General features: G+C 29.6%; 1 protein-coding gene across 1 annotated transcript; it reads right to left on the reverse strand.

Annotated features, from left to right (window-relative positions):
• Window positions 1-5,388: 5,388 nt before the first annotated feature.
• LOC117921687 (phosphopantothenoylcysteine decarboxylase subunit VHS3-like) lies at window positions 5,389-9,437 on the reverse strand. The gene is made up of 3 exons (XM_034839641.1): window positions 9,059-9,437; window positions 6,715-6,773; window positions 5,389-5,848 (listed from the first exon to the last, which is right to left on the reverse strand). Exons 1-3 carry the CDS (start codon window positions 9,185-9,187, stop codon window positions 5,518-5,520), a joined length of 519 nt encoding a protein of 172 aa, XP_034695532.1. The 5' UTR covers window positions 9,188-9,437; the 3' UTR covers window positions 5,389-5,517.
• Between the last annotated feature and the right edge of the window lie 4,231 nt (window positions 9,438-13,668).

The following is a 13,668-nucleotide window of genomic DNA, read 5'->3' on the forward strand; positions in this document are numbered from 1 at the left end:
TTCCAGATTAAGTCAGGAATCTGAAAGGTCAGGTTAACACCCTTGAGGCCAAACTTGCTAATGTTCAATCACTAATTGATGACTCGAATAGAAGCTTCGTTAGCATGATGCAAAGATAAGTGATTAGTTGCAGCTTTTAAAAAGAAATCTCAAGAGATGAATGACCATGGTTTGACTATAAAATCCTTTACAGTTGATGTAGTTGTAGCTCATTCTGAAACTTCCAAGATCAAGGCAGAATTAACTATGGCGTTCATAGAGAAGGTGTTCTTTGCCTTTGAATCAAGAAGGTAGTTGGGTTGTCAAGAAGCTAGGTTTGGGAATGAGGTTGAAGAAGTGGAGGGTTAAAAGGTTAAGAAGGGAGCAGACAAGGGTGACAAGGAAGGAGATAAGGAAGAGAGTGGTAGTCAGGTGGTGAAGGAAGAGTGATTGTTTCAACTGGTGGGAATGTTTCCTTTAGGCCACTGAGGGTTGTTTAAAGGGAGTCTTCCCAAAGAGATGCTCAACCTAGTAGATTATGGTCCCTTAGGTGAATGTCCTTGAGAGATTTGGGTCACTAGGGGTTGTTTAAAGGGTGTCATCCTAGGAAAATGCTCGAACTAGTTAATTGTGGTCTCTTAGGCAAATACCCTTCATAGATTATGGCCACTAGGGGCCATTTGAAAGGAGTTATCCTTGAGATACTCGACCTGGTCAACTATGGTCTGTTGGGTGCATGCCCTTGATGTATTTGAGACTATAACAATCGACTAGGTTAAGCTTGAGAAACGAAGACTATAACAATCCATACCCTTAGTAGAACTTGGAAAGAATCTAAAGCTTCCTCTAGATTTTTAGTGATTTTCTTAGAAATTTCCACATTCCCTATGAAGTGGTAAGGCTCATGGAACTATTAAAACCAAATAGAGGAGCATACTCACTTTTGCATGATCATACAAAGCCTTAGAGACTACCAATTATATGTTAAGCTAAATAAGTGTGAATTTTGGTCAAACTACATCACATCCTTAGGACATATCGTCTCTAGAGAAAGAATATCTATAGACCTAGCTAAAGTGAAAGTAGTTATGACGTGGAACAAATTAGTCACCATGATGGAGAGTCATAGCTTCCTTGGATTGGCAAGATATTAGTGAATATTAATTGAGGGATTCTCCTCTATAACATTACCATTGATTTTCCTAATGAGGAAGGGAGTTAAATTCTTATGGACTAATGAATGTGAATAGAGTTTTGAGGAGCTAAAAAATCGTTTAGTGTTGGTGCCAATATTAATGGTGCCAAGGGGATCCGAAGGATATGTCATCTATAGTAATGCATCTCACAAAGGATTGGGGTGTGTTCTTATACAAAATGGAAAAGTGATAACTTATGCATCTCACCAATTGAAACACCATGAGAAAATCTCATTCATGACTTAGAGTTAACAGTAGTAGTGTTTGCCTTAGAATTTTGTGAAAAGTGCAAAATCTTTATAAATCACAAAAGTTTAAAATATTTGTTTACAAAGGAGCTCAACATAAGGCAAAGGCGATGATCGGAGCTCATTAAGGACTATGGCATAGCAATTCAATACCATCCTGGGAAGGTTAATGTCATAGCAAATGCTTTGAGTTGAAAGTCAGAAAGGATGGTAGCAACAATGTTGCTTGATTGAAGTCAGCACATGGAAGTTTTAAATTAAGAATTGGAGCAACTCCATATCCAAAACAATAGTAAGGTGCTAGCCAATTTGGTAGCGCAACCAATGCTAATGGTTCTTGTATTAAAGCATCCCAACATAGTGATCCCCAAATTACTAACCTTGGTTAAGGTACCTCATCATGTTGGGGACATTGGCTTTAGTATGGATGACAAGAGCATCTTTTGTTATAGATCACACCTTTGTTTGCCCAACGTAGAGGATTTGAGAAAATAACTTCTCAAGGAGGCTCACTGCTCTTGATACATTGTACAACCAAGAGGAACAAAGATGTATCATGACTTTTTTTTTTTTTTTATGAATAAAGATATATCATGACTTGAAAGAGCACTTTTGGTCGATAGGAATGAAAAGTGATATAACCAATGTTTTATATGCTAACAAGTCAAAGACCGAGCACCAAAAATCACCAGGATAATTATAACCACTCCTAGAATAGAAATGGGAGAATGTCATCATGGATTTCATTATAAGGTTACCAAAGTCACTAGTAGGTCATAAGTAATATGGACTATAGTGAATAGACTCACTGAATCAACTTATTTCCTAGCTATCAAACTAACCTACAAACTTGAGCATCTGGCGACATTATATATCAAAGAGATCATAAGATTGCATGGAGTGTCATTATCCATCATATTTAATCAAGATCTAAGATTCACTCCATGATTTGGGGTCAATTTGTAGAAGGATTTGGGGACAATTAGATTTTAGTTCAACATTACACTCTTAGGCCAATGGATTGTTAAAGAGAGTTATTCGCATACTAAAGGTTATGCTAAGAGCCCACATATTAGATTTTGAGGCAATTGGGAAAAACACCTACTTTAGTGAAGTTTGCCTTTACTAATAGCTAATAGACAAGCATAGGCTTGTCTCTTTATGAGCATTATATGGCAAAAAGTGTAGATCCTCAAGATGGGATGATTTTGGAGAAAGATGACTTATAAGCTTGGAAATGGTATAGTTAATGATAGATAAGGTATCTTTATTTCAAGAGCATCTTCGAATAACTTAGAACAAATAGAAAAGTTATGTTGATGCCTATCGTAGAGATTTAGAGTTTGAAGTAAAAGACCATGTGTTCTTAAGAGTCTCACAACAAATTGGAATTTTAAGTTCAGCCAAAAAGGCAAGTTGAGTCTAAGGTATGTAGGACCATTTGAAGTTTAAGAGGAAGACAAACTAGCTCCTTATCTAGTTGCCTTACTACCAAGTCTCTCATGCATTAATAATGTATTCCATGCATCTTCATTAAGGTATTACAGATCAAATCCATTATACATGTCCTAGACACAATAGAAGTAGAATTAAGTGAGGAGTTGTCTTATGAGGAACAACTTGCCCAAATTTTAGATCACTTGGAGAAAGTATTACAAAACAAGGTCGTGCCATTTGTAAAAGTATTTGTGGCACAATCATCTTATTGAAGTGGCTGCTTGGGAATTAGAGATGAGATGAGGGAGTATGTAGAACTATAGGAAATTCTGAGAAAAGAATTTGTTGAATGGGGGTAGATTGTAATGACCTTAGTTTTCTTTTATAAATAATACTTTTGAAGTTTTCCTTTTATAGGATAGTATCTCCACATTTGTCTTTAGACTAGAGAGGAGACACGATCTTGCATGGATGGCACCTACAAGGGCAAGTTGTCACAACGATTCTTAAAATGTGTTTGACAATGCTTTTGGAAAGCACTTTTAATATAAAGAACTTTTTAGAAAAAAAATATATGTTTGATAAAATTTAGAATGTAATTTTAAATAATTAAAAAAAATCACTTATAATGCTCTCAAGAGAAGTAATTGATAAGCGATTCTTTCAAAAACATTTTTAGAAAAAACACTTTTATTGAAAACACTTTGAATAAAAACTATGTCAACACACTCTTAATCTATTCCCCTATTACTAAGAACTTCCGCTTAGTATAGTGAAAGTGATTCTAGCAAAAACGTTTTTACCTATATCACTTTCATTAATAATACTTAGATCAAATTTTTTGTTGTGTTTTTAGTAATATATTACATAACAAAAAAAAAAGAGGGCAGTTTTGAAAGAAACACCAATCAAGCACCGGTGCAAGCATCAATTCAAGTTATTCTCCACTCTCCCAAGACACTATTTCACCAATCGAGTCACAGGTATCTAACATATTCATACCTAACGATTTTCCACAAAGTGGTGACGAAACGTATAACTTGTACAAATCTTTCCATTTTCCAATTCGATCCAATCCATTCGTTCGTAGAGCTATTTACTCGATCGCAGACATTTCTGGAACACCTCTAACAGAGGGACAAATAGTCAATTTTGAAAGAACTTATTGTCAACCTCTTTCAGATATGAATCTATCTGATTCAGAAGGGAAGAACTTGCATCAGTATCTCAATTTCAATTCAAACATGGGTTTGATTCACACTCCATGTTCTGAGAAATATTTACCATCCGAAAAGAGGAAAAAACGGAGTCTTTGTATAAAGAAATGCGTTGAGAAAGGGCAGATGTATAGAACCATTTCCGAAGGAACTGGAGTTACATCTCTTTTCCATTTCCATTCAAGAGTTCTTATGTGTTTCCACGCCCCTTTGAGACCCCGAAAAATAGAGTTTTTCAAGTGATTTTTAAAATGTTGCCAAAGACTTGGAGTGCGTTTAGCAATAATTCTAGGAAGTGTTTCTACCATATCTAATACTTGAAAATTTTTATTAGAAAGATTTGCTTCCAAACATTAGAAAGCGCTTCCAACTCTTGTAGCATCACTCCTATATAGGCTATTAGTCAAGCATATGGGATCTCTCTACTAATATTACACTAACAGTCCATGTAGAATTGAAACTAATACCTATTGGCACTGCTTAAATCCTTCTTTTCCATGAATAGTATGGAATTATGATAGAAACATACACAGCTATGGCACTTAAATATGAAATAAAGCTATACAGCATGTTTACAGGGCTTCAAAATTGGTATATCATAGCAGTTGAATGAAGATTCATCCTAATGTTTCTCAACAACAATCCGGGATTTTGAGGGTGCAGAAAAGAAAGTGTTTTACCTGGAAAAACAAAACAAAACGAAGTACATGCAAATACACTAATCATATCTCATTACAAGAATTTGTTTTGACAAATTGTTCACAAACATTGAGGCTTCACATGATTCTCAGGAACTGGAAGGAAAAAAGAAGGAAAGACAGAAATGAAAGTAAAAAATGTAAGTATGAACCCAATAACTTTTCCTTCATTCTTTCAACATTTGCTCTCTCGAACAAAAAATCAAGTGTTTTAAAGTGTTCAAACTTTCTTCAAATTTTCATCATACTTTTTGTTGTCTTCCAATATTTCATAATAATCAAACAGCAAAAACAAATACTCCTATTACAACATTTCCTAGATCAAAACAACCTAAACCAAATTGACTTTTGACAAAAGAGAAGAACTAAACCCAATCTTGCTTCCTATCAAGCAAGCATTTGCCCATTTCCAGGAGTCATATTTTGGAAACCACTTGGGCTGTGTTGTGTATAAATACTGTCATGCTAATGCTTAGGGCCTGTTTCTTGCAGCAATATGCTTTACCTATCTTGGTAATTTGACACACCTTCACATGTGAAAATCTTACTGCACGTCCCGTGAGGGGTTCAAATGAGGGTGTCTCTTTAAATTAAAAGGCCTATGATTTAAATATGAGAGCAAAAAATATAAATGAAGAAATGGTTTAAACAAATATTTAATAAAAGTTCATCATTCACTGACAAGGGAAATTTTTTCCCTATAAAAATCGAAAGGATAAAAAGGGAACAAGATCAATTAGTCTCACTTCTTTTTTTTAGAAGGTGGTTGGGCTTGCTTTTCCTCCTCATCCCCATCTTCTTCGTCATCATCCTCATCTTCGTCATCATCATCTTCGTCGTCATCATCATCATCTTCATCTTCATCATCACTTCCTCCATCACCATTGGCCTCAACATCATCGTCCTCATCATCATCGTCGTCGTCGTCGTCGTCATCATCATCATCATCATCATCCTCGTCATCATCATCATCTTCATCATCATCGTCATCTTCATCATCATCATCATCTTCATTGGCATCCTTGTTCTCAGTCTCCGGCCTTTTCATTTTCTTAAGGTCGGCTATCGGAAACCTGCAAAAGTGCAATGGTACCACATAATCAAGGATTAAAGTTTCGACATTTATCACTGAGATTTCAATGTGAATGGAAACAATTTCAAGGCCAAATTTTGGCATCAGTTTTTATCTTTCCATGCATCCGATTTTTTTATCAACTTATCACCATTTTTAGCAAACTGATAAATTGGCTATTTTCCTAACATCTAGACAATTTTTTTGAGCAAAAAAATTTATATGAGCAAGGGTGCTCAAATCTGAGTCTATTGTGTGGAATCATGAACTTTGCAACCAAGCCAAGTTTGCCTATGTTATAATATATAAAATTAATATAGATAACCTTTATTTGTGATATATCCATAAAATTATGTCTATCAAAAAATATATCCATAAAATTATTAAATTCCATTTAATTGATTAGTGCAAATATAAAACTGTAATTAGATATAAGACACACATAAACTTGTAAATAAAATTATCAATATTTTGTACAAAAAATAATCATACATATATCATCATTTCCTTTATATCCTCGTGTGTAATCATCATTTTAGTGTACATATATATGGTACAATTTGTAATATTTGACAATAACATGCACAACTTGAATATATCCATTTTTCAATAAATAAAAAAATTAATGTGTATTACTGTTTGTTTTATCAAATATTTCTATAAGTTTTGATCAATTTTCTTTCCATCAATATTTCTTTCCCGGATTTCCATCTAACATATCTGTAAAATCCAACCACCAATATTTCCACATTTTCCAATATTTTGATCCTTGCACATAATTAATTAAGATTTGTTTTTCCCATGAATGAAGAAAGCTTCCAAATAATGCATGAAAATAAATAAATAAATAAATTAAATCTTCCCAACCTCTCATCTGCCACGGGCGCTTTTGGTAACAAATCAATATCATTTGGTAATGATCCAATCTGGAAAAAATCAAAACGTAATGGCAGAAAATATTAAAAAACACAACCAAAATATATACTGATAAGCAAACACATTACCCAAGCACTTCAGGAAAAGCTAGGATTAATTTATCATTTATGGCAGAGAAACAAAGAAGGAAGCAAACTATACTGCCAAAGGAAGGAAACATACATTTTAGGTTGCATACGAAAACTAATTGGCAGATCCCAAATTAATATCTATGAATTCAGAAATGAGAAATTGCTGGACATCAATCAAATTATTCGAAAACAAAAACTGAATATAAACCGGAAAAAAAACAACCCAAATATGCTGTCTGCTGGGGAGTTCTCACTCAAACTTTTTAATTACTACATGCAAAAGCAAGCCAAAACCCATTAGCAAGGGAGTGTCCACCAGGTTGCTTTTACAAACATTAAGCTGCCAAGTTCTATTTTTGGGAATTAGCTTTGAAAAAGGTTGTTTAGTTTGAAAGCTTGAAAGCAGAAAACGTAAAAATAATGGAACCAAAAATGCAAAGAAACAAAAAAAGGATTGTGCATTCAAGAAACCATTTCCGGGAATTTCTCTTAAAATTGTTGTTTTTCCAGGTTTTAAGATTCAAATCTTCTTTAAGACAAATGAAACGACTTCTAAAGAATTTTAGCTGTTTGCATTTTCCAAAACAGAATAATGCATTTTCTCAAACAAAAGATGTTGTTCTGAAACCTCAAAGTAGTTGCCATATAAGCAATAACTCAAACAACAGATAGCAGAGGTCATGCCCTGTACTGTCCCAGAAATCCAGAGAACGCCCTTGAGTCATTCACAAAAATGTTTGGTTCAGTGCTTCAAAATGTAAGGCCCTGTTTGAAAAATATTTTTGAAAACAGTTTTCTAACTAAAAAAACACTATTAACAAACTTTTAAGAGAACAAATTTTTAAGAATTTGTTCTAAAAACAAGTAGTTTTTTAAAACATATTTTGGGTATTTTCAATTATTCTTTATATAGAGTTCCGAACGACAATTGAAAATGTGAAAAACGCTTCAAAAGCCTTTGTATTGTATAAAAATGGATAGTACTTTCACGAAGAATGAACAAAGAAAACCATTTTTCATATTAGAGATCCCAAACAGAATTTGGTTCATGAAAATGATTGAAAACTATTTCTAAGAATAGTTTTCAATAAACTGTTTTTTGAGAACTATTATCAAAAACATTCCCAAACAAGCCCAAACTTTCCTAACAATCTTTTGACTGCCAAGGGAAATAATAACATATTTGACTCATGTTTCATATTGTTCTGTTTTCCAAAAATGGAAAACTTGCCTCAACTAAGCCATTTAGGGCAGTGGACAGAGTTGATGGATGGTTGTTGGTTTGTCAAAGTTGTATTTTCTTCGACTTTCCCACATTTTCTCAGGATCCAAACTGATAGGTAAAAAGTCTGAAATAACAAAAATGCGGGAGAAAAACACATCAAATGGAAACAATAGGATAACAGAACAGTCAATTCAACAAACTCAAACTTTAAGCATCCAAAACCTAACTTCTTCATTCCATAAGCCAGACTCAGAAGAATCTCCATAATCTTAGCCTATAAGAAAAACTAGTACAATGCTAAATGAGATAAACCACAACCTTGTTCATGTTGAATTGTGTAACCTGAATCAGTATTGTGGCGCTTCGTTCATGGATATTTTTTTTATGTGATGATTGATAAATTTGCCCCTATTATATATTTAACCCTTTTATGTTTAGGGTTTAGGTTTTTAGAGAGTGCGGCCGCAATTGAAAGGTGTTTTTCGAGAGCTTTACCATCGCAACTCTTCTCATTCTTTTTATTAGTGAATTGTTGAGTGTTGATACACTCCATGGATGTAAGGATCACGATGATTATCAAACCATGTTAAAAATCTTGTCTTCGTTCTTTATTTTCTGCTGGTGTGTTCGTGGTTTGGTTACCAGTTCATTCCCAAAAGCAACTCTTATCCTCTGTTTGGTTGAAAAAAAACCAAAGCTGGAAATGAAAATAAGAAATTTCACCAAACTGAGCCAAACACAAACTAATCAAGGTAGGGTTTTTATTACGACTGTAATTCTTTCTTCTTTTGTTTATTTCCCTCGATTTTCCCATGAGCCAAACGGAGGGCAACTCTCAAAGAGCAGCAATACCAAAATACTCTTATATTCAAAGAACCGCCCATGAACAAAAACATTCCCACAATCCAATAACAGCACAGAAGAAACTCCAAATCACAAGAAAGAAATACATAGAAAAAGATTAAGGGTGAGTACTTACCAACAAGAGAAGCCAAACAACAGATTTGTGAGCGACCAAGGTAGTCTCCACCACCACTGCTTCCACCAAAGAGCACAAAACCCTATCCAAATCAACAGACTTAGAAAAACACAGACTTTCCACCTCCATTGCACCAAGATGAGTATAAAAAGAAAAATGGTACTGAAAATTCAAGAAAGGTCAATGACCCAGAAAGAAAAAGTGGAGAGAGAGGGGAAGTGTTCCACACTAAAAACACCTTCTGGGCTATTGGGGATTTGGGTTTTTGCAAGCAATGAGAATTGAAATCAGGGTTTAGAGGGTGGGCAGGGACAGAGCATTAGGGCTTTGAGCTTTAGACACGAGTAATGTACAATTCCAAATTGTACGGTGAGTTAGGTTGTGTAATAATAATTGTGCCGTCAGCGACTCTATTGACTATTGCTCGGCTTTGCAGAGATTTGACATCTGTCTTATTAAAGGGTGGAATAGTAATTTTGAAGGCATTGATGCGTTTTGTACTTTGTACCCTTAGGAACTTGATTGGCTACGTCCGAATCCAAACTGACCTATTGGGTTTAAGTAGATGTTAGCCAACTTCCTATTAATATTTTTATAATATATATTACATAATAATATTCATTTATTTATTTTTAAATTAAATTGTAATAGAACAATCTTTATATGCATTTATTTTTTATTAAAATATTATCTCGTTTATTATTTACTTATTTATAGAAAAAAGTTATAAAAAATATTATAAATAAGGCTCAATCAAACCTAATCTTACCAAATGGTTAATGCATATATATGATATTCTATTTCAATCAAACTCGGACTAATCTCGTCCCTATTTTATGATATACTACTTGAATCAAACTCGAACTCATCTCATGCCTAGAAAAATAAGATTAGGTTAAATTTTGACTAAGCTTTTCAAATTTAACTCGAGCTTTTTTCATGCTTGGAAAAAAAAAATTGAGTTAAACTTGAATTAAGTATTTTAAGTCGAAAATCTCATTAGATTAGACTTTGCTTAAAGTGTTTCATTGGTTTGGATCAATTCCACCCTGGTATGCTTTTCATCCTTTGGTAGTATCTATCAATAAAAACTTAGCAATTATTATAAATAAAAACTTATTTATTTTCATTATAAAAATACTTATATAATAAGTCTTATTATAGGGAGTGTTTATTATAGGGAGTGTTTGATAAAACTTAATACTTAATAATTTAAATTGACTTGAAGTTAAATTATTGACTAAAACCTCATTACTTGTTTTTATTTGAATGTTTAATAAAGTTAATTTAAAATTTATTTTAAATCGTTAAATTGTCATAATTAGAGCCTATTTGATAAAGTTTTTAAAAATTGTTTTCTGTTTTTAAAAACAGGAAACATATTTTAAAAACTCACAACACCGCTTGGTTATTGTTCACTATTTCCATTTCTTAAAAACAAAGTGATATAGAGAACAATTTTTAGAGAACAAATAAAAAATGTTTTCACAATTTTTTTTAAAAGCAATAATAACACACATACTCTATTATTTCTCTTCTACATATAATCATTATTTTTCTTTATTTTTCTTTTTTTTCATTAAACAAATTAACAAATTAGACAAAACTTAATGTGTTGGATCTACTAACAAGTCCATTCATTTTTAAAAATAATTTAAAATGTAAATAATAAACTCATTAATACCAAAAATTTATGAATAAAAATTGGTTTAAAACAACTCTATTGTTTCTTTTCTATATAAAATTATAATTTTTCAATTTTTTTTACTAAGCAAATGAACTCCAAATTAAATAAAAGTTAATGTATTTGATTCATTGACAAATCTAATAAATTTTAAAAATAATTTAAAATTCAAATAATAATCTTATTAATACCATAAATTTGTAGACAGAAATTGGTTTATAATGACTATTATTTCTTTTTTGCATATAATTAAACTTTTATAATTTTTTTCCACTACAAAAATGAGCTTCAAATCAAGTGACACTTTTTATTAAATTTATTAATAAGTTTAATAATTTTTTAAAATAATTTGGATCTCAAAAATAAATCTAATCATTGAAAAAAAATAAGAGAGAAAAATCAATATACCATGAGTCATGACTTTACTATTTATCCTATACACACAACTATTTAAAAAAAAAATCACTAGATAAATAGATTATAAATTAAGTAAAACATGATTAATACTTTAAATTTTTAATAAATTCTTTAATTTTTACGAATAATTTGCAATAAAAAACCAATCCAATTAATTATAGATTAAATTAAAATATTCTAGAATATTATGTTTAAAATTAAGTACTAAATATGTGCATATGCCATAAAAAACTTGACTAAAAAGTAAAACTTTATTATTATTCATTTTAAATAAAAGATATTGACAATTAGTATTATTTATTTTTAACAAAAAAAAAATATACAAAGATGTTAATATCTTTATGTTTCTAACATATAATAAAATAATATATTTTCTACTAAAAATATAATTTATGGTTTTATTATAATATTACTATTTATATTTTACTAAAAACTATTTATTTTTTAATTTATTTGAAATTATAAAATTATTTTTATTTTCAATAAGATTTCAATTTTTAAAAACAAGCATACAAAATCATGGTCAAACAAGAAATTTTAAAAAATTAATTAAAGTACTTATTTGACTTGTATTAAAAATGAATATTAAAATTATTTTTTATCTTATAGTAATTTTTGTTTCACTAGAATAAAAAAATTATTTATCTTTAAATCATACATAATTGTATATTAATTTTTACTTTTTGATAAGACTTAACTTGAATTTGATTTCATATTATTATAAATTAAGTTTATAAACTTTTTATAAGATAAAAGTAAAACATTGGTTTTTAAAACAATATAAATTCTTTCATCCAAACAAGTTTTTTGTTTTTTGTTTCATTTTTTAAGACATCTTGCCAAACACCCTTGTTTTTTAAAAAAATTTAAAAACTTTTTTTTGTTCTCTATTTTAAAAATAATTTTTAAAAAAAAATTTTAAAAAACATCATCAAACCGGCCCTTACTCTCTTTAATTTTAACTAATATAATATATATATATATATATATATATATATATATATATATATATATATATATATATATATATATATATATCTAATAGTTATTTTCATTAATTTTAAGTAATAAATGTATTTGTTGCTCATACGTGTTTAAAGTATTATAGATATATAAGATAACTACAAAATATTTACTAAAAAAACATAAGTCATATATGTGGAGTTATATAGTTTTAAAATATACTATTACTCAATGAAGACAAATGAAGTAAAAAAAATAAAATTGAAGTTAAGAATAAGTTAACTATTTAACTTAATACTTAGTTAATTTATTAAGTTATTTTATCAAATATATTTAATTTACTTAATGACTTTAATTATTTTATTAAATCATAATAAGTTATTAAGTTAATTTACCAAACACCCTTTAAGATTTGAAACGTGTTTGAAAGTGTTTCTACTTGAATTACTTTTAATGGAAGTGTTTTCTCTAAAAGTGTTTTTAGGAGAATTATATATCTATTGTTTCTTTAGGAAACATTACAAATGATTTTTCAACATTACAAAATACTTTTCAAAAATTTAAAAGTGTTTCCTAATTTTTGTTAAATACTTGATTTTTCGTCAAAAAACTATTAAACGAAGAGTGTATTTGACAATGATTTTATAAAGTGTTTCTAACGTTTCGAATTTTAAAGTATGTTTGATAGTGTTTCTACTTAAAATATTTTTAGTGAAAGTGTTTTTTTCAAAAGTGTTTTTAAGATAATTACTTATTAAGTATTTCTCAAAAAAAAAAAAAAACGATATAAGTGATTTTTTAATAGTACAAGTGATTTTTTAGGTTTTAAAAAGTGTTTTCTAAATTTTATTAAACGCCTTTTTTTTTTCAAAAATATTTTTTAAACTAAAAGTGCTTCCTGGATCATTGCCAAACAAACACTTCAATTGCATTTGTGAGTGTTTCTACTAAAAGTATTTTTAGAAGAATCATCTATGAAATATTTTTTCATAAAACGCTAAAATAATTTTTCAATGTTATAAGTAATTTTTCAAAATTTTAAAAGTGTTTTTAAAATTTTATCAAATATTTTATATTTTTTTCAAAAATGCTTTTTAAGCTAAAAATATTTTCTAAAATTACTAACAAACATTAGCAAAATTTGTTTTGAATACAAACACTATTATTGAAATAGTATAATCATATGTATTCTATGTGCACTTGTAATATTTATTTAAAGCAATTAATTATAACAATTCATTTGGTTTATGAAAAGTACGAAGGAAAATGGAAGGAAAAAAAATAGAAAGAAAAAGTGAAAAAAAAAAAAAAGATTTAAAGTTGATAAATTATTTTTTATATATTACTTTATACTTTTTTTTAACATATTTAAATCTTTTATATAAAAATTAAATAATTTTAAAAAATACAAATCAATTTTTTTTTCTATAATATAAGCAAACATGAAAAACAATCATTCTCTTTAATATTTTTTATCCTTCCTTAATAGGAACCAAACATAACCTTATGTTCACTAATTAAAATACATAAAAAAAAATTAAAAATT

The sequence above is a fragment of the Vitis riparia genome, chromosome 9 (genome assembly GCF_004353265.1).
Source record: "Vitis riparia cultivar Riparia Gloire de Montpellier isolate 1030 chromosome 9, EGFV_Vit.rip_1.0, whole genome shotgun sequence".
Classification (NCBI taxonomy): Eukaryota; Viridiplantae; Streptophyta; class Magnoliopsida; order Vitales; family Vitaceae; genus Vitis; species Vitis riparia.